Below are 22419 nucleotides of genomic sequence, written 5' to 3' on the forward strand. Positions count from 1 at the left end.
TGAGGTAGTGATCCTATGCACAGTGCCTTCAAAACACAGCGTATACCATATTGGCAGAATAGCTTCAAATCCCATCCACCGCGTTGATAGGTGTAAGTTAGGTACCTTACCTTACCTTATTGAACGATGGTCTGTAAATAAATGATTCCGCAGCTCACCCCCACCAATCCCGCATCCCGCCGCCCAGGTTTACATAAGCCAACCCTCCAACTCCGACGCGCGCGCATTCTCCGTCCGCCGCTCCCCCGGCACGCCCGCAGCGAATGGTAAGATAATTACTTGACGCTAAAGATAAGGCAGTATTAAGTAGGTACCTTACTGTAGGCCGGGAACCTCGCTCCAAGCGTCGTCATCCAAACCCAAAGTCCGAACGTCAGAGACACCCGGGGCGACACAAAAAGTCTCCCGCGCCCACCACCCACAACTAGCTAGTACCCTGGTGCAACTCACCAGTTTCAGCATTTTCCTTCCCGCTTCAACATCCCATCTTCATCGCTCTTCAGACTTTTCTGGCATCATCCCAGCTTTGTCGGTCTCGCTACCTGCTTCTTATCTTGAGCTTGAGCTTGAGCTCGTCCCCTTACAAGAACGCCTGGTCCACACCAGCTCCGGTGCGCTCTTGACAGAAAAAAAGCGATCGACCAAGCCTCGCTTTCTGCAACCTATTCAACCTCGTCCGTCGCAACTCGACGTTAAACCCCGGGAACCTATGACGACCTCACTCCCCCAAGAACCAATCTGCCTCCTCCGCCGCCTAAAAGGCCTCTCCACTCTCTCAACATCCTCCGCCCCTTCAAAGAAGTCTTACTCTTCCATCAAGAGCATCCCGCGCACATCCCTCTCCCGTCTCGCAGCAGCGGCAGTCTCTCCAGACTCATCCAGCAATGATGGATCCTCCACCGCCACCACTACCGTCGAAGCAGCTGCAGCAGCAGAACAGACATCAGTCCTCTACCTAGCCTACGGCTCCAACCTAAGCGCGGAAACCTTCCTAGGCGCCCGCGGCATCCGCCCAATCTCCCAAGTAAACGTCTCCGCCCCAGGCCTATCCCTCGTCTTCGACCTCCCCGGCCTACCCTACACGGAACCCTGCTTCGCCAACTCGGCGCCTCGAAAGATCCCCAACCTCCCGGACCCGAGCGATCCACCAAAGCTCCCGCCGGTGCCGCCCCTACCACCTCCGTCCGCCGAGTTGAAACAGACCAAAAGGAAGAACAACACCGTACCGACGACACCAGACCTGGGCTGGGACAAGGGCCTCTTTGGCGTAGTCTACGAAGTCACACCCCAAGACTACGCCACAATCGTCGCGACAGAAGGAGGCGGCTCCTCCTACAAGGACATCCTCACCCCCTGCATCCCGCTCCCGCCCCGCGTCTCCGTCCCCGAGAAGCCGCCCATCGATATCCCCCGCCCGTTCCTCGCCCACACGCTCTTTTCCCCGTCCATCCCGGACGCCGAGCCCGAGGAGCCTGACAATATCACTCCGGTCTACCACAACTACCACAACACCAACGACGGCGGCGACGGCGACGACGACGACAAAACCCCAACAGACCCCCGCAAAAAAATGGTACTACCGCTTCCTCCGTCCCACCCGCCGCCCCGATCCAACCTACGCGCAACCGTCCCCCCGGTATCTGAACCTCATCACCTCCGGCGCGGCAGAGCACGAGCTCCCCGACGACTACCAGCGCTGGCTCAACTCCCTCGTTCCCTACACCCCGACCTCGTCGCGACAGAAACTCGGCCAGTGGCTGCTCAAGGCGCTCTTCCTCCCCGTGTTGTTGGTGTTTTTCGCGCTGAATAAAAAGGTGGCGAATAAGGAGGGGAAAGTGCCCGTCTGGCTGGGTGTCACGTTGGGGGTTGTGTTTAATTTGCTTTGGATGGTGTATGATGCTGTGTTGAGGCCTGTTTTTTGGGGATGGGGAGAGGACGCAGGAGAAAGATGGTGATGAGAAGAAGGGGGTGGGTTAGGGGAGGTCGTGGAGGGGACGTGCTGGTTGTGGTGATGAGGAGAAGATGGGATTACTTGAGAATATGGATTGAGAATGTACTTGGAATGGTATTTCAGGGATATACACAGAGAATCACGTTTGATAGGATCTAACTACATCTTATATATATATTCCTCCATCAGAAAACGACGAGTAGGTCCAAAGTGATATATGACCAGACATTGGAAAAACAAAAAGAGTTCACCACCGGTGTGGCTACATCTCTTGGCGATAATTATGGTGCTCATGCTGGGATTCGGACTCGGGTACTCGCTAAGCCTGTCGTCGAGTAGGCTGGTCGGCGTTGAGAATTTGCATTTGTTGACCATGAACCACTCCACCAGCCAGCCAGTTTGACCTGACCCGTCGACCTAGACGGGCGCCTGCTGGCTGGTGACCGGAATGGACTTGGACGGGTATATGAAGGAAAGGACGAAGGAAAATTTCACTATCACGGACCACAAGATTGACCAGAACAATGTGTGTCATTGCTTAACCTGTCTAAATCCGTTCCTTCACACCATGCCACTGCGGTAAATGATCCAGGGATATCAACATACGTCTTTCAAAAATCAAAAACCAAAGACTCCGGGCCCTCTACCCCATACACCCACACGCCAACGTGTCGTTGGATCTCATTCCGCCACGATCAATAATGTTCCGCATTGTCCACATGCCTTTTTTAAGATCTCAGATTCCCACCACATAGACCTCAGTTCTCCGAAGTAGACACTAAGGTCGGGATATCGTCGACGCTGTATCGTCCCTCGAGAATGCCGTGCACGGCGGTAAAGAGAGGGTAGTGCTTCTCCTGGCCCCTCGCCTTCAAAAAGCTGTTGACCTCCTGCGCCGTGCTCGTACCCTGGAGCAGCTGACCGTTCAACTCGCGTTTCTCAATTTCTTGCACGCTCAACCCCTCGGCCACGGCCATCCTGGCGCACTTGAAGTTTCTGCCACCACTGCACGAGGTAATCAAATCCGCCACGCCGGCCGACTCCTCGGTGAACGTCCCCGTGTGCACCGTCTGACCAAAGAATTCCTTTCCAAAGTTAACCATCTCCAACAGACCCACGCGCATGATGGCGGCCTTGGCGTTGTCACCCCAGCCGCGACCGTCGACGAAGCCGGCAGCCAGCGCAACAATGTTCTTCAGGGCGCCGCCCAGAGAGACACCGGCGACGTCGGAGACCATGCGGACGTGGAAGTAGGGGCGGTGGAAGAGGTGCTTGAAGATCTGGTGGTCCAGGGGCGGGTACTCGGCGGGTACGGCGGTGAGCTTCGTCTTGGAGGTGCGGCCGCGGGCGTCCTTGTGCTGCATGTCAACGGGTGTCAGGGGCGCGAGGCCGTTGCCGCCGTTGACGTTGGGGTTCGGGGAGGTGGCACGCGGAGTCGGGGCGCGCGAGTTATCCATGGGCGGGGGGTCGTAGGCGACGGTGGTCTCGGACCACTTCTCGGCGGCGATTTCGGAGGCAATGTTGGCGCCGGAGAGGGCACCGCAGTAGATGCCGAGGCCGTCACCGATCCATTCAGAGAAAAGGGAGACGCCGTCGTCGGAGACGTTGACGCCCTTGATGCAGGAGATGCCGCGAGCAAAGGGCAGGATGTGACCGTTGAGCTGCTTGCAGACATTGCCGATAAACTGGTGGGGAAGATTGAAGATGAGGATGGTGGAATCCTTGACGGCGTCCTGCAGGGAGGGGTTCGCGATGATGTTGTGGGGGAGCTTGATACCGGGCAGGTATTTTGTGTTCTCGTGGTATTTGTTGATGACGGTGGTCAACTTTTGGGGCTTCTCGCCGAGGGAGGTATCGTAGTAAGGGGATGTCGAGTCGAGAGTGACATCCTCCTCGTACACCCACATGTGCACATCTTCTTCGAACAGGTCGGGGAAGGCCTTTGTGTTTTCGGCAACGATCTTGGAAATGGTTGAGCCCCTGGGTTCGGTCATGTTAGTATCTGTTCAGCAGGTCGATGCGGTGGAAGCTATGTGGAAGGAAGCTATGGGGTTCGCGATAAGAGATATTGGGGTGCATGAGAGATGCTGGCTCACCAGTTACCGGAGCCCACGACGGTCACCTTGTGTTTCTTCTCTACCCCGAGAGAAGCCATTGTGGATGTGGAGTTGAATCGTCGTATGGGAAAGCTGCTTCTGGCGATGGAAACAACAGGACGCAGTCTGAAAAGCATGAGGTACAGTGGAGCAAGAGGGTAAGGTAGGAAACGCGCCAAAAGGAGGGGGTGAAGGTTATCTAAATAAGTACTGCCCGGGACCTTGGAGGAAGTATCCGTAAGGTGAGGTACGGTAAGGCCCAAGGGTAAGGTAGGTCAAGTGGAGGAAGGGTAAAGTCGGGAAGTTCAGGTAAGACAGCTACGGTAAGGGAGGGTCCAGACAGGTATCGGCATCGGCTCTTCTTTCGGTGTGTGTCGTGCGTGTCGTGTCTTGTCTTGGTTCACGGGTCCTGGGGAGGGTCACTCGGCGGTCACGAATAGAAGCGCGGCAGCAGCAGCAAGAAGCAAAAGCAATTGATTAGCAGTGAGCAGCAGATGGCAGAAAAGAGAAAGAAAAAAAAAAAGGGTGCAGCTCAGCATGTAGTTTTGCCCCTCCATCTTTCCTCCCCCTGTCTGTCTCCAGCTATCCTGGTTGCCCACTTCAGTCACAGTGTCTTTGAATCTTTCCGGGAATCCACCAACGCCCACCACCGCACTTACTTTTGTTGCATTTTGGTGTCGGTTTGCTCCTGCCACCACAACTATCGCCGCGAGTAACCCCAGTTTCATCCCCGTTATATGAGGGAAGCTGCGACCAATTGCAGTTGAAATCCGCAGTCAGCTCAACTCTACCTTGGTAAGGTGCCGGGGTGTTCCTGCCCAGCGGCAGTGTTGAGAACCAGCATGACGCACATCCGGACCAGCAGGGTCGCGGCAGCAGTCGTGACCGCTTTCCCAACTGGGTATAGTCGCTCAACGAAATGTCAGGGGGTTGAGGCCGAGTCGGCGGTCCCCTTCCCTAATAATTTTTTCTTGTCGGTCCATCTTTGGCAGTTGCTGTCTGTTCACACTCTCTTGGGCAGGCAGGCCCGAGCTGAGCGCTGAGTTGGCCCGGGCGGACGAAGGTTCCTGATCACCGGGGGAGCCTCGGCCGGACACTCCGCCTCCTCCGGCCCTGACCGAGGCAAGTCGGGGCCCGTGAACCTGACATTTGCACGTTTGTTTGTATCGTGAAAACGGCGAGTCAACTTCCCTCTATCAGTCCCCATCGTCTCCATGGTGGTCTCCCCATCGAGTCCAGAGCTCGGCTGTCACAAGACAAAAAAAAGCCAACAAATTGCTTTTCACCCCACCGTCCCTATCAATTGTTCCCGCTGCCTCCGCCTCCCCGTGTCCACAGTTCCAATGTTTGAGTCCAAAAGTGGATTCCTCTTGGGCGGGGACCCAAACAAATAAAAACGATCCAAGATTAGATGCAATGCACCATTGGCACTCCAATCTTCCCACTTCGCCCCCCCACTGCCAGGGTCCATAGATGGGAAATCACATGCCAAAATGGCTGCTCGTCATTTCACTTTCGTTTCTTCACCTGTCTGTCAACGTCGCGCGGCGTACGGCGTGCCTGAATCCCGACCGCGGGTGTCAATCGTTAGCCCACGATGCCGATCGTCGCATGGAGCCACGCAGGTCAACGTCAACGAAGCTCGGGTTTCCTCAAATGTCTCTGCCGTTTCCTCATTGACACAATCACGAGATGTCGCGGCAACGCGGCGTGCGGTTGTGGCCGCGCCGCGGCAGACGCCAGGCATCCCATCTATACTACTACCATCCCGTTCGCCACCTAACCCCGGACCGCCGTCGCTAAACTCAATTGCCCCTTCCTCCCGAGTGGCATCTGATTTGCCGCCTTGCCTCAATGTGGCATGGTACTGCCGTTGTTGTCTCTCTCGAGCATCTGCGGCTTTGTGACGATTTTCCGCGACGATTGACATGTGGCTGGGTTCTCCAAAGGTCATTTCTAACAAAGCTATTGTTCCATGACCGTGGCTCTTTAATTGAGACTCTCTCAACGTTTGGCATCTTGATGCAAAGGCGTCACATCTCTGTCTCTATGGCTGCTCTGCTTTATGACTCTACACCCGTCTACATCCAGAAACGTAGATGATCAATGAGTGAAGCTACGGATGTTTCTAGAAGGCTTGGAGTAGCATGTCTGCAACCAACATACGTCATTTTGTTCCTTTCCGAAGCAAATATACTCCCGGGGAGCAGCCGTTCATGCAGAAGCAAGGAACTCCTTTGCTCATAGCTTGATGGAGTATGCCAGGCTGAGACTAGTGAGTCCTGACCGGCGCCCATAGCTGTTGCTACATGGATGAGCAGATATGCCCAAACTTACGCTCAATTGGCTGAAACCTGTCCATCGAGCTCGGAGCAAACACGATATCCCGTTGACTTCAACCAGTGGTTCACACAGTGCAAATGCTCCGAAGAAGCTCCGTCTACGTTCATAGCCTGGTGGCCACGTCACGGGGTAGTTTTATTGTCTTTGCATAGCAATCTGGCCTGAACGCCACGTTGTAACAGTAAACTCTAAGGAAAAGGGGGAGATGAATCAAGATCATGCTTCCTCTTCTCGTCTGCAATGTCTCAATCCTATTATCAATGGAGGATTCGGACCAAGAAGAGATGCACCTGACAAGAGTCATTTGGCACCAACTAAAGTGTAATAGTTCGAAAGCACGCGTCCGAACCGAATGATTCTGCTCTAGGACCCACAAAGATTAACCGAGAGCTGTAATTTACTATCGTGCGAGGCGATGGGAAGAAACTCACGTCAATAGCGGGAAAAGGAAGACCGACATATCGCGGGCTTAGTATTCTCACCATGTCTACTGAGGGTAGACCGCATGTGGCGCTACAATAAGGTCTCATTAATCACTTTCGCCCACCTGCCGTGTCCTTCAGGTACCCCGGAGTTGGCTCCGAGGAGGGCCTTGTCCACACGTCAGTCATCATTAGACTCTATCTATGGCCAACTTACACCAACTTTTTGGTGAATCGCTGAGGACTACTTCTTCCATGAAATGAGCTCGTTTCCAGCTTGATGATAATTTTCCCGTCACCCAAGTCCTTCAGAGTTAGGGAGCTACGAGGCGTTGGTCTATGACCTATCGTAAGGAGCAGCTGCCGTTGGGTCAGTTCTCGACTTGAATAGTAGCTGAGAAACCCCCGCAGAGGACGCAGACGGGCATGTTGTTTTTAGACATGCTGATGGGGTGTGAGACACCCGCACGCACTACCGGAACAAGTACGCGGTTCTAGCCGTGGCGTAGACCCGAAGAGGTCTCCGTCACTACTGCTTCTAACGCGACGTGAGCTCCCTTGACCCAATAATCGACTTGTCCGGCGAATATCGAGTACGTGTAAACAAATCACCTTGCCGTTGGACCATGTAAATACACTGACTTGCTTCCTTGGTACAAATGCATTGAGCGACTTTGTATGGGAAGAGGGGCACTTGTGTACCAGGGGACGTAATGTTTGAATCTTCATGGTCCCCAGATTCCAAAGAGATCACACCTCTACTGACATGCCTTGTATGCCGTCCCTGAAGTGGTGGAGAACCACTAGCCTTGGGTGATACCGGAGGCCAGAGTCTGCGATACCCCTCTAGTTACACCTCAAATCATATTGGTAGATATTCGCCTTCGGACAGGTTGTATATTGCAGTTTGGGCATAACTCTGCTTCCTTTCAGCCCGTATGTAGATAGCTGGATAGGCAAAGTGGAAAACTCCAACATCAAGCACTCCAGCTCCAGTTGAACTGGCTCAAGTCGAGACTGCTTTAGCCGCTTGGCGCTTCGGTAGTCCTACACGATGTCTGTTCATCCTGGGGGCGTAGGCAATTTTTTGATGAATGGGCATGGGGAGTCATAGCTCTTATTCGAATCCAAAAATCTAAGCTCCTTTACTCATTGTATACATCTGATTCTATCACGGCTTTGTTGCATTCAGGACACCATGATACACATAAAGACCAATCTGCCGATGGAACAAGGCCTTGGTCAAAGCCGCCTAGCATGAACAATAAGACCAGCCTCTCCTACATTAAGTTTGAGACTTCAAGCGGTCGACCGCTATTGAATAGCGAGGCACGATGGTAGCGAACAACACAATCCATGTTGTCTAGCCACGTTAAGAAGGAGACTGGCCAAGCCACCCTGGCAGCCTGGCTATCTCGCGCAACGGCCGGTGAGGCTATCTCTAGTTACAGGGGGCGGAAGGGCTAGGCTCATATAAGAGATGAGCACTAAGGGCGTCTTGCATGAGGTACGTCATGGCGGGAGAAGGAGACATGGGAGGGAAAAAGCGGTGTCGGCTCCATAGCATCTGCAAAAGAATGAAGACGTGGACCAGTCGCGGGAGAAGGTTGTAAGAAGGAGGAGCCAGGAAGAAATACTTAACTCGGGGAGGACGGTGTATGGAGGTGAAGGATGGGAAATGAAGAATTCGATGTCGCGTTGCGACGGGTGATATTCAGGCACGGAAAGTCAATTGGACAGGCACGAGGCACATGGAAGGCAGGCACGAGGAACGCTGGTTGCTGATCAGCAAGAGCAAACCAGGAAATGGAACGGCGCGACAGGCTGCCAGCACCTCAGAAGGGCGGGAGGAGGAAGGCACGGGCGAGGGCAAGAGGAGCACGGGAGGGTGGTGGTTGCCGGATTGTGCGTTGGGAGCTGAGCTGGAGCTATCTTTCCGGAAAGAGCAAGGAAGGTGCAAGATGGCAGGGGAAGGGAAAGGAAGGAGGGGCATGAAACCGCGTCTGTGCAGCAAGGCGAGCCGCTAGAGCTGATGCGGAAGAACAGCTGGTGACGTCACTTTCTTTTGGGTGCTGGGAAGGAGCTCTTTCTGACTCTGGCCTTCCATTTTTTTTCTTCGTCCGATTTCTTCATTTCTGTCCACTTCTCGTACTCTTTACTCCAGTGACGGGACTCAAGGAAATGAAAGATAACAAAAAGGAGGGCGAAGGTCTTCAGCGAGATACGGCATAGCAGACGCATCAGATCATACTAGGGCCTGCCTTAGTTGGTGCACATCGACGTGGACCGCAGCATGCGCCGAGAATCGCTCAGCTTCCGAGTCAGATCATAGTTGCTCAAAGGATTCCCAGCACCCTCATACGAGCGAGCCTCACTGCCAATGCCAGCCCAATGCCAGCCCAATGCTTCAAGCCAAATCGAATGTAGACCCCCGCCGGCAAGCCATGCAGAGAATATCTTCAGGATCTTTGCGATGGTCTAAGGAGACATCTCGACAAGACAAACTTTTGCGTTACAAACCGTTGGGACACGACGATGATACTCTAAGGAAAATTGAGCATGGGTTACTTCTGTCGAACTCCTCCCTCTGCCTTGATCCCGGTCTAGTCTAGCCTGGCCTAGTCTCTCATCTCTGATGCGGCCTGCCATGAGGTGCTCTTCCAGTCTCGTCTCAATCCGAGTCTCCATCCCCGGCATGCGACATTAAACCCCCCGGTTACCGCTCAAGTTTGTTGCACACACGATATGGAACACTCGTCGCACTGGGCCACTGTCACACAGGCTGGCTTTTCACTGGCCAACTCACACCAGTCTCTCTGCATCACGATCCGAGAAACACCCAAAGAGTGGGAATTCTCAGTGTCGACAGTGGTCTGGAATCTCGAGGATCGCGATGGCGGCCCACGACCGGCGCAGCGCTAAGACCAAACTCCGCTAGGGCGTCTAGAGCAGCATGGTAGACCCCACCAAGCGTGCGAGCCTCTGTGCTGTCCCCGCCGAAGCTATCCGGTTCGGGCGCTGCCAAACATTCCCATGTTTGCCGTGCCCGTCAATTTTTGAATTTTGGCAGCTTTGACAATTGCGGGTTTGCTGCGGGCGATGGTATCCATGGATGTACCTTCTCCGCATGCTGCTGGTGGACAGATACATGGTTGCCCCGCCCCCCGCCTGTCTCTCGAGTCTCTGTTCACTGGAGACTTTTTTTTCTTCGTTCCTCTGGCTGCTTGAACTGACTGGCAATGGAAGCTCTTGCAGCCGACATGGGTTGACGAGGTTGACAAATGCACCTGGAGTCCAGGCATAGCTGGATAGGTACCTCGAGATGAGGTGAGGCTCCAAAATCTCGTCCAATCTTCCTTTCCTCGTAGCTGTGTTGGAGAGAAGTAGGCGAGATGGCCAAGCAGAGCTCTCAGCACTAACACGGGATACATGGGAATCCAGCGCTTCCTCGCACTTTGACCAGAGCTTCCGCAACCCCCGGCACCATGATTTGCTTTCCGTGCCTTGGATTGGCCTGATTTTCCGTTGGATCTTCTGCTGCTTTGCTGAGCTCTTGGAATTATTGAGGTGAGCTTTGTTACCTTGGCCTAGGAAAGAAAATAAGCACCTAGAGAAAAGAGCGTAGCAAAACCCCGCCATACCTTGCCCTTCCTGATCTTCCCTGCCGTACCGTGGTACAAGAGAAGTAATTAAGGTACCTGAGAAGACCGGCCGGACTGGGAGCTGTTGGGAAAGCGAGGCCAGGTACCTGAGCTAAGCTGATGGTGCTGTCTCTCTTTCTGGCCCAGTCCGTCATATCGTCACCGTCCTCGGCCGTGTTTTCCTTTTCCTCCTCCTTCTCTCCCACACACTCTTCAAACTTCTTCTCTTCCGAGCACCTTCATCTATTCCACCTCCTCCAGCAGCGCGTTAATCCTCGAGGCCCCCGGCCTGTTCATCTTCTCGTCGAGTCATCTCTCCTCCGTCTCTGTCGCCTCTCGATCAATTGCAACCTGCAATTGCCACTCGCTCCATCCAGCTGCGTCTTCACCCTCGCTCAAACCCCAGCAGCCGGCCCATTCTTTTTCTGGCCGGAATCGTCTCCGCATAAGCCAGTGCGCTCTCTCCCACGTCCAGGTCGTCTACAGGCCCCATCCACGCCCAAGGTTCACGGTCCACGGCCACAGCTTGCTGCCCGTCGTCCCCAGGCACCGTCCTCGACCTCGCCCTCATTGATACCCACGTCGCCGATCTGTCCGCGGGGCACGAAAGCTGCCTCCTACAACCTACGCAAATGGTCCCGAAAACCATGGTATCCAACGAAGTATACCTCCTCCCCCTCAACGACGATGGCTCGCCTCAGGTCGCCGGCGAATACATCTATCTCGCCCCAAAGACAAACGATCCTGTAACAATTCGCTTTGCAATCGAGGGTACCTCATCTATCTGTCGCCATGGCAGTCTGTGGGTCAACATTCCAGAGCAGGGCGCCGAGTTTCACAGAGATCAGTTTCGCGAGTTCAAGTAAGCTTCCTCTACGGCTTCCACTGCTCCTAATTGCCATTGTCCAGTTTCTGGCTTGTGATCGTGTGTGTAGCTCGCGACTAATGCGTTTTCTAGACTGAAACCCGACTTCAATCGCACGATTGAAATCTCCATTCCCATCTTCCAGGCCGGCGCCTACGCCTTCTACACCACCTATGCGGAGCTGCCAGAACTCGCAGAGGAGCTCGACTCGACTCCTCAGACCGGCGCCACCAACAAAAAGACGCCCCTCTACTACATCGATGTCGCCCCGCGTCTCAGTCTCGATGGCCGCCCGCTGCCATTGCCCGCTCTGTCCATCTTTTCAGTCATTAGCAAGTTTATGGGCAAATACCCAGGCGACTGGGAAAAGCATCTACGCGGTATTAGCGATCGCGGCTACAACATGATTCACTTTACCCCGCTGCAGGTTCGCGGTGCTTCTAATTCCCCATACAGCTTGTACGATCAATTGGGCTGGGATCCCGAATGCTTCCCCGCCGGCGAGAAAGATATCAAGGGCTTGGTGGAGAGCTTAGAAAAGCAGTATTCCCTCCTTAGTTTGACCGACATTGTCCTTAATCACACGGCACACAACACCGCGTGGCTACAAGATCACCCGGATGCCGGATACAACTTGGTCACGGCACCTTGGCTAGAGTCGGCGTGGCTGCTGGACTCGAAGCTGTTGGAGCTTAGCGAGAACCTTGAGAAGCTTGGGCTTCCCACCGAGGTGAAGAGCGACGATGACCTCATCAAGATTATGGACGCCATCAAGAAGCAGGTGATCTCTGAGATTCGCCTCTGGGAATACTACGCCATTGACGTTGAGCGCGACGTTGAGGCTGGCTTGGAGGCTTGGGTTGCCGGCAGCACCACCCTACCGCAAGACACCACTGGCGACGCAAACGTGACGGGACTGAAAGACGCATCTCTCAAAGACCAGGCCGACTTCCTCATCAAGAACGGCCTTCAGGGCGGTGACCGCATGGGCGAGAGGTTCAGGAGAAAGGTCGATCCCAAGGTGGCTTCTGGACTTCTGTCCACCATCTTTGGACGCTACGAGGGTGAAGAGGGTGGCGGCCCGACAAAGGCGGCAGCCAAGTCAAAGTTGGTGTCTATTCTCGACGAGATCAACCTGCCGTTCTACAAAGAGTATGACAACGAGCTCAGCGAGATCCTGCAGCAGCTGTTCAACCGTATTAAGTACTGCCGACTTGATGAGCATGGCCCGCGTATGGGCCCCATCAACAAGGAGTTCCCTCTCATCGAGACCTACTTCACCCGTCTGCCCAAGAACGATACCACGGCCAAGAACAAGCCTGAGGAGAATGTCTTGGTTAACAATGGTTGGGTCTGGGGCGGCAACGCCTTGGTTGACAACGCCGGCCCGGATTCTCGCGTATATCTGAGGCGCGAGGTCATTGTCTGGGGCGACTGCGTCAAGCTCCGCTACGGCAAGGGCCCCTCAGACAGTCCTTTCCTGTGGGAGTTCATGACCAAGTATGCTCGTATGCTCGCCAAGTACTTCGCCGGTTTCCGCATTGACAATTGCCACTCTACACCAATCCATGTTGCCGAGCACATTCTGGATGAGGCACGCCGAGTCCGACCGGATCTGTACGTTGTCGCAGAGCTGTTCTCTGGCTCCGAGGAGATGGACTACGTCTTCGTGAAGAGGCTGGGTCTGAGTGCTTTGATCCGCGAGGCCATGCAAGCATGGAGTACTGGAGAGCTCAGTCGCCTGGTTCATAAGCACGGTGGTCGTCCCATTGGAAGCCTCGAAGTTGACGAGATTTCAAAGGCAGACCCCAAGTCTCCAATGAGCCCCATGAGCCCGGCCAATGAAGGCAGCGACCTACTCAATGGGAGCAGCCCATCCTCGCGAGAGATCATCCGGAGGATCAAGCCTGTACCAGTTCAGGCCCTCTTCATGGACTGCACTCACGACAACGAGACCCCGGCTCAGAAGCGTGATGCTCGCGACACCCTACCCAACGCTGCTCTTGTCAACATGTGCGCAAGTGCGACAGGCAGTGTCATGGGTTACGATGAGATCTACCCCAAGCTTGTTGACCTCGTCAACGAGACTAGGCTGTACACGTCCGAGTCATCCTCCAAGCCTGTTAAGGTCGGTGGCGGCGGAAACGGCATTGGGGGCATCAAGAAGCTCTTGAATCAGATCCACACTCTCATGGGCAAGGACGGATACGACGAGACTCATATCCACCATGAGGATCAGTACATCACCGTGCACAGAGTCCATCCCGAGTCGAGAAAGGGGTACTTCCTGATTGCCCACACTGCTTTCCCTGGCTACGGCAATGGCAACGGCGCTTTCAACGCGGTACACCTCGGAGGCACCAAAGCCCGTCATCTTGGCAGCTGGATGCTCGAGGTGGATGCAAGCGACGAGGCTCGCAAGGAGGCCTTGGACGACAAGAAGCTGCTGCGTGGCCTGCCTAGCCGCGTTGTAGATGTCCCCGGCGTTCGCATGGAGGTCAAGGGCGACGACACCATCATTACCGTGCGCGACAAGTTCCCTCCTGGTAGCATTGCTCTTTTCGAGACATGGATCCCGGCAGCTGAGCACTCATCGGGTCTTGACAACTACGTCACTTCGGGTGCCAGATCCGCGGTTGAGAACCTGAACCTGGTGGACCTCAACTTCCTGCTCTACCGATGTGAGGCCGAGGAACGTGATGGAAGCGGTGGCAACGATGGCTGCTACGAGATCCCGGGCTACGGCAAGCTCGTCTATGCCGGTCTTCAAGGATGGTGGAGTCTTTTGAAGGATATCATCCGGGACAACAACCTTGCTCATCCTCTGTGCCAGAATCTCCGTGACGGCCAATGGGCTCTGGATTACATTGTCGGACGCCTGGAGCGCATCAGCAAGACTCCCGACTTTGAAAACCTGGAGAAGCCCGCCGTTTGGTTGAAGGAGCGGTTCGATGCTATTCGCAAGATCCCGAGTTTCTTGCTGCCGAGATACTTCGGCCTCGTTCTGCGCACCTTGTACACTGCCTCGTGGGAGCGCGGTCTTGAACTTATGAACGACAACGTTCGTGAAGGACAATGGTTCCTCCAAAGTCTTGCCATGGTCAGTGTGCAAGAGACTGGCCTGGTTAAATCTGGATCTCTGTGGCCCAAGAAGCTGGTCCCATCGTTGGCTGCCGGCCTGCCTCACTTTGCCGTCGAATGGGCGAGATGCTGGGGACGTGATGTCTTCATCTCACTCCGTGGTCTCTACCTTGGCACCGGCCGTTTCGACGAGGCAAAGGAGCACATTCTTGCCTTTGCCAGTGTGCTGAAGCACGGCATGATTCCCAACCTGCTCAGCAGTGGAGCTTTGCCGCGTTACAACTCTCGCGATTCCATCTGGTTCTTCCTTCAGTGCATCCAAGACTACACAAAGTTCGCACCCAATGGACTGGACCTGCTCCAGGAGAAGGTCAAGAGGCGCTTCCTGCCTTACGACGACACCTGGTTCGATGTCGATGACTCCCGCACCTATTCCCAGGAGAGCACCATCGAGGATATCATCCAGGAAGCGCTACAGAGACACGCATCTGGCATGTCCTTCCGGGAGGCCAATGCTGGTCCCTCGATCGACTCACAGATGAGTGACAATGGCTTTAACATTTCCATCAAGACTGACTGGGATACTGGCATCATCTTTGGCGGTAACCAGAACAACTGCGGTACATGGATGGACAAGATGGGCGAAAGCGAAAAGGCTGGATCCAAGGGTGTTCCCGGCACACCCCGTGACGGCGCTGCCATTGAGATCACTGGTCTTCTTTACAGCACTCTGAAGTGGGTGGCATCGCTCAACCAGCAAGGCAAGTACCAGTATTCGTCCGTGAAGAAGGCAGACGAGTCGACAATTTCTCACAGAGAGTGGGCCAACCTGATTCGCGACAACTTTGAGCGGTGCTACTGGGTTCCTCTTTCTTCTGAGGAAGACACCAAGTACGACGTCAACCCTCAGGTCATTAATCGCCGTGGTATCTACAAGGACTTGTACAAGTCCGGCAAGGAGTACGAAGATTATCAACTGCGTGCCAACTTCCCCATCGCCATGTGCGCGGCACCCGAGCTCTTCGATCCCGCGCATGCGCTACACGCCCTCTTGGTAGCTGACAAATCCATCCGTGGGCCTACGGGCATGGCAACACTCGACCCCGCCGATCTCAACTACAGGCCGTACTACCGCAACAGCGAAGACAGCGAAGACTTCGCCACTAGCAAGGGACGAAACTACCACCAGGGCCCGGAATGGCTCTGGCCTACTGGTTTCTTCCTTCGTGCCTTGCTCAAGTTTGACCTCGCCAGAAGAGGTGACCAGGCTGGACGCATCGAGGCCTTCCAGCAAGTCACGCGGAGACTTATGGGCTGCAAGCAGATGATCCGGGAAAGCGTTTGGGCCGGACTTGCGGAACTGACGCAGAAGGATGGCGAAGATTGCCCCGACTCTGTAAGTTGTTTCCTATTGTAAACTGTGGTTCGCTTGCTAACAGACCACAGTGCCCCACTCAAGCGTGGTCTGCCGGTTGTCTGATTGACTTGTACATGGATGCGGCTGAGGAGCAGAGCGACAAAGCCAAGATCGCCTTACCTGTAAGGACCAAGTAAATGATTCGACGTTGCGAAAACTAATAACTCCTACTGGGGACCGTATTCAAATTAGTTAGGCGCTTTGAGAGTTTCCACGCGGATGATGCAGAAAAGACACCCTGGGCCCGATCAAAAGCAGTTTGAACTTTGTTGATTTTTTGGATCCGAACACGACACGCGTTTAATGGTATATAGATAGACTGCATTAATAACCTAGAATGGTTTCACCTGACTTGCGTTTTCTTTTTCCCTTCCGTCACACTTGTAGATGTTGCGTGGTTCCAGTACACGACGAGCCATGACCCCGGCCTTGGTGTACCCTTCACGCGTCCTGAATATCTGTCGAAACACCTCACTCAAACCGAATCGAATACATGAGATTCTTGACAGGTTCAAACCTCTCCATCCCCTCGCCCCTAAGCTCAAAAGCAGGAACATCATCAACCCACGTCTCGACCCTCGCCCTCCTCCCATGCTGAGCCGCCACCCTCGTCCAAAACTCGACGAAGCTCGCTTCCGTGTGCCGATACAGCCTCTGGCCCTTGTGCATCTCCTCCCTCCGCGCCTCGCCCTCCGTCGTGCCCGCCGTGCGGCCGAAGATTAGGTCGTTTGGTTTTCCTGATAGTAAAGCTAGGAGGAAGGTGGCGTAGGTTTCTTGGTCTGCGATGTCGAAGCAGTGCTAGACGTAGTTTGCTGTGATGATGGAGAATTTTCGTAGCCAGGAGGAGGGGAGTGTCGAGGGCGGGGAGAGGGCGTTTGCTTGGAGGAAGGTTATTGGGGTGAGGTGGTCGTTGAAGAGTGATTTGCCGGCGGGGAAGAAGGAGGAGGTTAGGTCTATGCCGTGGAGGGTTTGTGGGGGTGAACCTGCGTGGACCTGGGTAGGTTTGGGTGTGTAAGTTGATTCTTCTTTATGGTAGACGGGCTGTGGGAAAGGATAGACGCACCAGACTACGTAGATCCTGGCCAATGGCGCATCCAAAGTCGAGGAGATTCTCGCCTTCTTGCGTACGCCGTACCGCCTCGTCGAATTCCTTGTTGTTTCGGAGTTGGAGCTTGAGGAAGAGCCAGAGGCCTATGCATGGGTAGGGACAGTCGTTCCATGCTTTCTTGCGCTTAGGAGAAAAAGGTTGTGGGTTAGTTGGAGTAGCTACGTTGATGATGCTGGGGAGGTAAGGAACGAAGGAAGGAGATATGAGGGTCAGGAAGCTGAAGAGGAGGAGGGAACGTGAGTGTGAGTGTGAGTGTGAGTTTGAGAAGTGAGAAAAAGGGCCGGCCTACTGCTTCTTGAAGATGCTCTTGAAGCAAATTCTCTGGGATCTTTGCGTAGTCTACGAATAGTCTTTTTGTGTGTTCCTCAAGAGGGGGAAGGTCCTCGGTCCAGAATGGGGAGTTTGTATCTCTGTCTGTGGGGATGCGGTGGGCTGGGAGGTCAGGTGTCGGTTCATCGGCCATGATTGCAGAATACGGGGATGCGGTAGAACGATTGTTGGAAGGATGATGATAGAGTCAGCTTTGCTACCTAGGTATGTACTTTATGTACGAGTAGACGAGAGAAATCAGAGATCTCTTGGGATGTCTTTGTCTTGTATATCAAAGACATGCAGAGTGTCTGTGCGCTGGTAGTTGGGAGCTGGGGAGCTTGGGGAAGTCCAGTCGGTCGGGGATTCTTTGATAATCGGAGCGGACTGGACTTCATGTTGGGGCACATGTACCTTGATAGTTGGTGGCCAGATCGACCTTGCCGATGGCGTTTGGTATACCTCGTGTCAGCCTTTTCCCACACGTGCGCGAATGAAGGAGTGCGCCTCTAATTTGAGCTCGCGTGCCTGTCGCCGTTGAATCGGTGTCCACGTCTGGAAGAAGTCTCGATTGGGACCTATTGTATATGCAAAAGACATCCCGTTACATGATCATTGCCGGGGACTTTCATTCGCAGATCATGTATCCGGCTAGAACCTTTTTCTAAATGTGGGAAACATTTACCTGTCCGTGTTCAATGTATTCTGGACGAGAGCCAGAACCCCATATTCCAGGAAGTGAATGGAGGAGGAACCCGAAGGTTGATATACCTACCCTGGAACACCATGTATACCGATAATTCTCTTCCATAGCCTTGTTCTGACCAAAGATATCAAGAAATCCTGGGGTTGTTATGTTGGCAAGACATGAAAGGAAAGACTGTAAGCATAATGCCAATCTAAATGGCAGTTATATCGCATCCCATTTCCTCTAGCTCTCTTTCGTCGCAGAATAAGTTTCCACTCCTCAACGTATCTCGCCTAACCTACCTGTAGAGTCTGATCATCTCGAATGCCAATTGGTACCAGCGATTGGGCCCGTTGATCGAATATCAGAGCTCGAAAACGCATGGCGAAGAATTCTTTCAGGGTGTAAAGTATACCGAGCAGCATAACGATCATCATCCCACACACAAGCTCCAAGATCCGTGCCTGTGATAAACCAATGACGAGGAATGACCATTGAATGTTGCATAGTGATTGATGCCTGCGAAACATCCTGCAGGTGCCAGGACCTCTGCGCCCACATGGCACACTGTTTGATCGACCCGCCTAGACAAGCCTCATGATTGTGGATAACACCTTCTGGCAGGGTATTGGAAAAGAAAAAAGCTTACGCATACAAGCACGGGATATCGGCATCGAGCCAGTTAAAGTTGCAAAACAAAACATTGCTGGTGCCCTTGGTGTAAAGCGTTTCAGTGGCTGTGGTTGTGAACAGGTATAAGAAATTATCATTTGGTTTTGGATGATGCTAAGCTGACTACACGAGTCCTCCCGCTTTCCGGGGCCTGTCTTCAAAGGACATTCCTCCCGGGGCCCAAGGGAAACAGGCCGCTTCTGTTACGCAGATGCGAGACTGGGGGTCTCCTGCCATCGGCCTGTTTCCACCCCTTCAAACCCGCCCTTTTTGATTGCGTGGTTTCACTGTCAAAAACCAGGACCACCAATGCTGCTCATGTCCAACGACAGAATCCTCCATTGTTTCCAGCCGTACGCCTAATCAATGACCAAAGGAAAGAAAAAAAAAGAGAGCAAGTATTGCCTGGGAACAAGTATGTGTGAATGTCCAAACACCAATGCCGTGAAATATGTGAACGCCGTCTCGTTAAGCCGTTGAGAGATAGTGATGAAGAGTGATGCCGCACAACATGTCTACCAAAGTCACACTTCTATGTCCGCTCGTTGACGACCCACTTCTTCTTCTCCTTGGGGGGCTTCTCATCGTATACAGCCGGCGGCGGGCCGGGCATAAATTGGCCGGGAGAGTTGACGATACCAGCTTGGTTGACATTGACACCTGAACCAGCGATGATGCCGCTGGGTCCCTTGTGTGCGTGCTTGCCGAGCTCGTACATGCGGTCCTTGCGGCGGAGGTAGCGTCGGCGCCAGATGCAAGCGCCAACCCAGATGCCAGCAATGGCAACAACGAGGATTACAAGCATGACGACCCATCTCCAGTGGTTAGAGAGCCTAGATTACTCAGGTTAGCGATAGCCGGGAACGCAATGCTCTGGGAATAGTCTCACCAATCGCCGCCATTTCCGCTGTTGGAGGAACCTTTTGAAGCTCCGCTTGTTGAGGTAGATCCTGCCGAGGACGAAGATGCGGTGGCAGCGCCGCCCGTGACGGAGTTACAGAATGAAGTGTACCATCCCTGAATACTGCTAAAGCCAGCGTCGTCACATCCAGCAGCGGGGCAGACACCACCGGCGGCTGTTGAGAAGGCTTGTAAAACACCCTGGCTACAGAAACATCTGTCGTAGGTGTTGGCATCAGCCGCCGCGACGGCAGGAGGAACACAGGCGCCGTTGGCGTCGTAGAGGGGGCCACAGTTCACAGCGCACGCGGGCAACTGCGCAAAGGGCATAATCGTTGTTGAAAGGCCAGCTGCATGATGTTTAGTAAGGGGGCTCTTGTTGTCCAAGGTTGCTGAAATGTCACTTACACATCTTGACGGCGTTGGCGAGTCGTTGGAGGGGAAGGGAAGAGATGGAGCGTTGAAGATGGAAAAAGGGGAAGGAATTCGGGGAGAAGTAGGCAACTTGTCAGCCGTTGCGGCCAAAACAAGTGGTTGGAATGCGGAGACGTTGGAAGCAATCGATGGTAGGTATTCCCTCCTTATTGCGGTGGTCCAAGACACGTCGGGTGGCACGAGTGCGAAATTGAGCACAATCCAGCGAGTCAAGCCCAGACGGTTGGCGGCCGGAGAGGAATGCGATGCACTGTTGGAAGCGGTGAATTCGTAAATTGAATTTGTTCGCAGCGAAAAAATCCCCAGTTTTGAACAATGCCGTTGGCGGATATGCACGTCAGCGTGTGGTTTTCGTCCCAAGTCGGTCGAGGTTGAGCCAGGTCCAGCTGCCGTCCCAGGTTCTGCCGCACAGATTGCCTCAAAACGTCGTAATGTGCGTTGAGATGCAGGAGAGCCAAGTTCTAAAATCTCCGGGAGAGATTTCGTGCGTATGCGCGAGTCCTTTTTGATAATTTCGAGGTTTGGTTCGTCACGTCGAGGAAGCGTGAATTTAACGATTGCGGGTGTTTGTCACCAGCGTTCGGTCGGCTCGGGCTTCGGAGGATGGGGCGTAGATATTTGGAGCAAGCGAGATTCTCGTATGCGTAGGATGGGTCCTGGAAGCGGTGTTCCAGTGGACTTTGAAATGGATTTTTACGTCGTTTGTACGTTGGTCGGCCAGGGGCGAGGTGGTGCAAGCGAGTGACGATAATCGGGAAGGGAACGTCGAGTGCGTGAAGCTTGACGATGTCGGTCGGCACGGTTGACGGCGTTCGAGGCTTCTCCTTGTTTCTCCTTGTTGTAGTGACGAAGCGAGTGTGTGGAGAGGTGGATAAGAGAAGGGAAGAGGAGAGAAGTAGTAGACGGGGGCCGGGTTGGTCGTGGTTTGTTGAAAGGTGTCGGATATTTGGCAAAAGTGAAGGTGACGAACAGGAAAAGGAAGCGGAAGGGAGGAAAGGTGGTGAGAAGGAGACAAGATGAGGGAAACGGAGAATTGATGACGGGACTGAATTTGGATGGCAGAGCCGATGGATTATGGGCAATTGGGAGAAATCGACAGGGCGAAAAAGCAAGAAATGCGCGGTAAGACACCCGGTCAAGGACGGGCGATGGATCGATGGGATGGTACGACCCAGGGGCGGTACCTCCATTGCTACCACTTTCAGTATGAGTGCACAAGTACATTTCCCGGCTCGTCCTGGCCTGCGGATGCAGAAGCGCCAGCCCCAGCAAACGGCTAAACAGCGCCTGCATCCCCCCCATCCTCCATCCATCCATCATCCACGGCACCACCACTTCCACTACTTCCACATCTCAGCATAGCACAGCACGACGCTCAACAACGAACACAAACTTGGCACTAACCACAGTGACAACACACACTGTCGACGGGCCCAAGAGGGGAAACACTAACGATCACCGGGGCCTTGCTACGCTGAAAGCAAGGGAAGCGCTGCGGGAACGACGGGCTCCTCGTCAACTCGACGGACCACTGGCCACCGGCTGGGTTAGAAACTGGGTCCGGGGTTCCAGCTTGACCAGCGTTTCCCCTCTAGCGAGCTGCGAAAAGCAGTCCGGTCCCTGATCGAGGGCGGGACAAGGGTTGCTGCATCTTCAGGTTTAGGTTGTGGCTCCCCTCCTCTGCTGAGTACCGTATTCTGTACGGAGTACCGTATTCATGGGTGCCTGAATGGTGGCATCTTCATGGGGAGTTCGTCCCGCTGTACGTAGCTCGGAAGGCTCGGTCACAACTTGCTTGCAGTCTTTTTCTTCTCTTGAACTTGCTGTCGCCAGCCCATATCTTGCTCTCATCGTAATTCTCTCTCTCACGTATCCGGACTTCCATTTGCTGACACTTCCTGCAGTCTGATGTACGTAACACGGGAGTCCGTGATGCTCATCAACTCACTGACCTTGCCGCGTATGTCTCTGACTGATTGGTCCCCCGGACCCCAATATCGATGATGGAAGAGCACAAACCGGGCTGTGCAGCGCCAGCCAGCTAAAGAGTCGAGCTACCCGGGCCGGCCGAGCGAGCTGGGCACACTTTACGGCAGAGCCAGCCATCTGGGGAAAAAAAAAGAAGACTTGGCTATCGAAGACACCATCACGGCACCTCTGCGGCACAGGGCGTTCGCTTGGCTTGCTGTCCTGTCAACTGCGTTCCCTGCCACCAGACTCTTCTTTGTGGTTGTAAAAACGCGGACAATACCTTGCTAGACACAATCACACAATCTAGGTGTCTAGGAAGGGAACAAAGGCCCCGGTCAACAAAGGTGTCGCGCGTGTTGCACGAGGCGTCAATAACAAAAGCTGAAAAGGTGCGCCAACCTCCAGCTCATACTTACTAGCTCTCGATGCTGTCAACCGTTATCAACCGTTATAGCGTTTAGCTCTCCGTCTTGGTTTTCCTCCCTCCGTCTCTTGCTCGAGACAACAGACTCCAGAGTGA

General features: G+C 54.0%; 4 protein-coding genes across 4 annotated transcripts; 2 read left to right on the top strand and 2 right to left on the bottom strand.

Moving 5' to 3' along the window:
• Positions 1-709: 709 nt before the first annotated feature.
• N0V96_004431 (uncharacterized protein) lies at positions 710-1810 on the top strand (the record flags this gene model as incomplete). Its single annotated transcript, XM_053188499.2, has 1 exon — positions 710-1810. One exon carries the CDS (start codon positions 710-712, stop codon positions 1808-1810), a length of 1101 nt encoding a protein of 366 aa, XP_053054461.2.
• Positions 1811-2709: 899 nt separating this feature from the next.
• On the bottom strand, positions 2710-4106 carry GPD1 (glycerol-3-phosphate dehydrogenase; the record flags this gene model as incomplete). Its single annotated transcript, XM_053188500.1, has 2 exons — positions 2710-3931; positions 4048-4106. The coding sequence occupies 2 exons, from the start codon at positions 4104-4106 to the stop codon at positions 2710-2712; spliced, it is 1281 nt and encodes a 426-aa protein (XP_053054462.1).
• A 6979-nt stretch (positions 4107-11085) lies between these two features.
• On the top strand, positions 11086-15953 carry GDB1 (bifunctional 4-alpha-glucanotransferase/amylo-alpha-1,6-glucosidase; the record flags this gene model as incomplete). The annotated part of the gene is made up of 3 exons (XM_053188501.2): positions 11086-11315; positions 11412-15795; positions 15846-15953. 3 exons carry the CDS (start codon positions 11086-11088, stop codon positions 15951-15953), a joined length of 4722 nt encoding a protein of 1573 aa, XP_053054463.2.
• A 3172-nt stretch (positions 15954-19125) lies between these two features.
• N0V96_004434 (uncharacterized protein) lies at positions 19126-19905 on the bottom strand (the record flags this gene model as incomplete). Its single annotated transcript, XM_053188503.2, has 3 exons — positions 19126-19426; positions 19483-19843; positions 19902-19905. The coding sequence occupies 3 exons, from the start codon at positions 19903-19905 to the stop codon at positions 19126-19128; spliced, it is 666 nt and encodes a 221-aa protein (XP_053054465.1).
• Between the last annotated feature and the right edge of the window lie 2514 nt (positions 19906-22419).

Source organism: Colletotrichum fioriniae (genome assembly GCF_027942845.1).
Source record: "Colletotrichum fioriniae strain IMI 355084 chromosome Unknown scaffold_4, whole genome shotgun sequence".
Lineage (NCBI taxonomy): Eukaryota > Fungi > Ascomycota > Sordariomycetes > Glomerellales > Glomerellaceae > Colletotrichum > Colletotrichum fioriniae.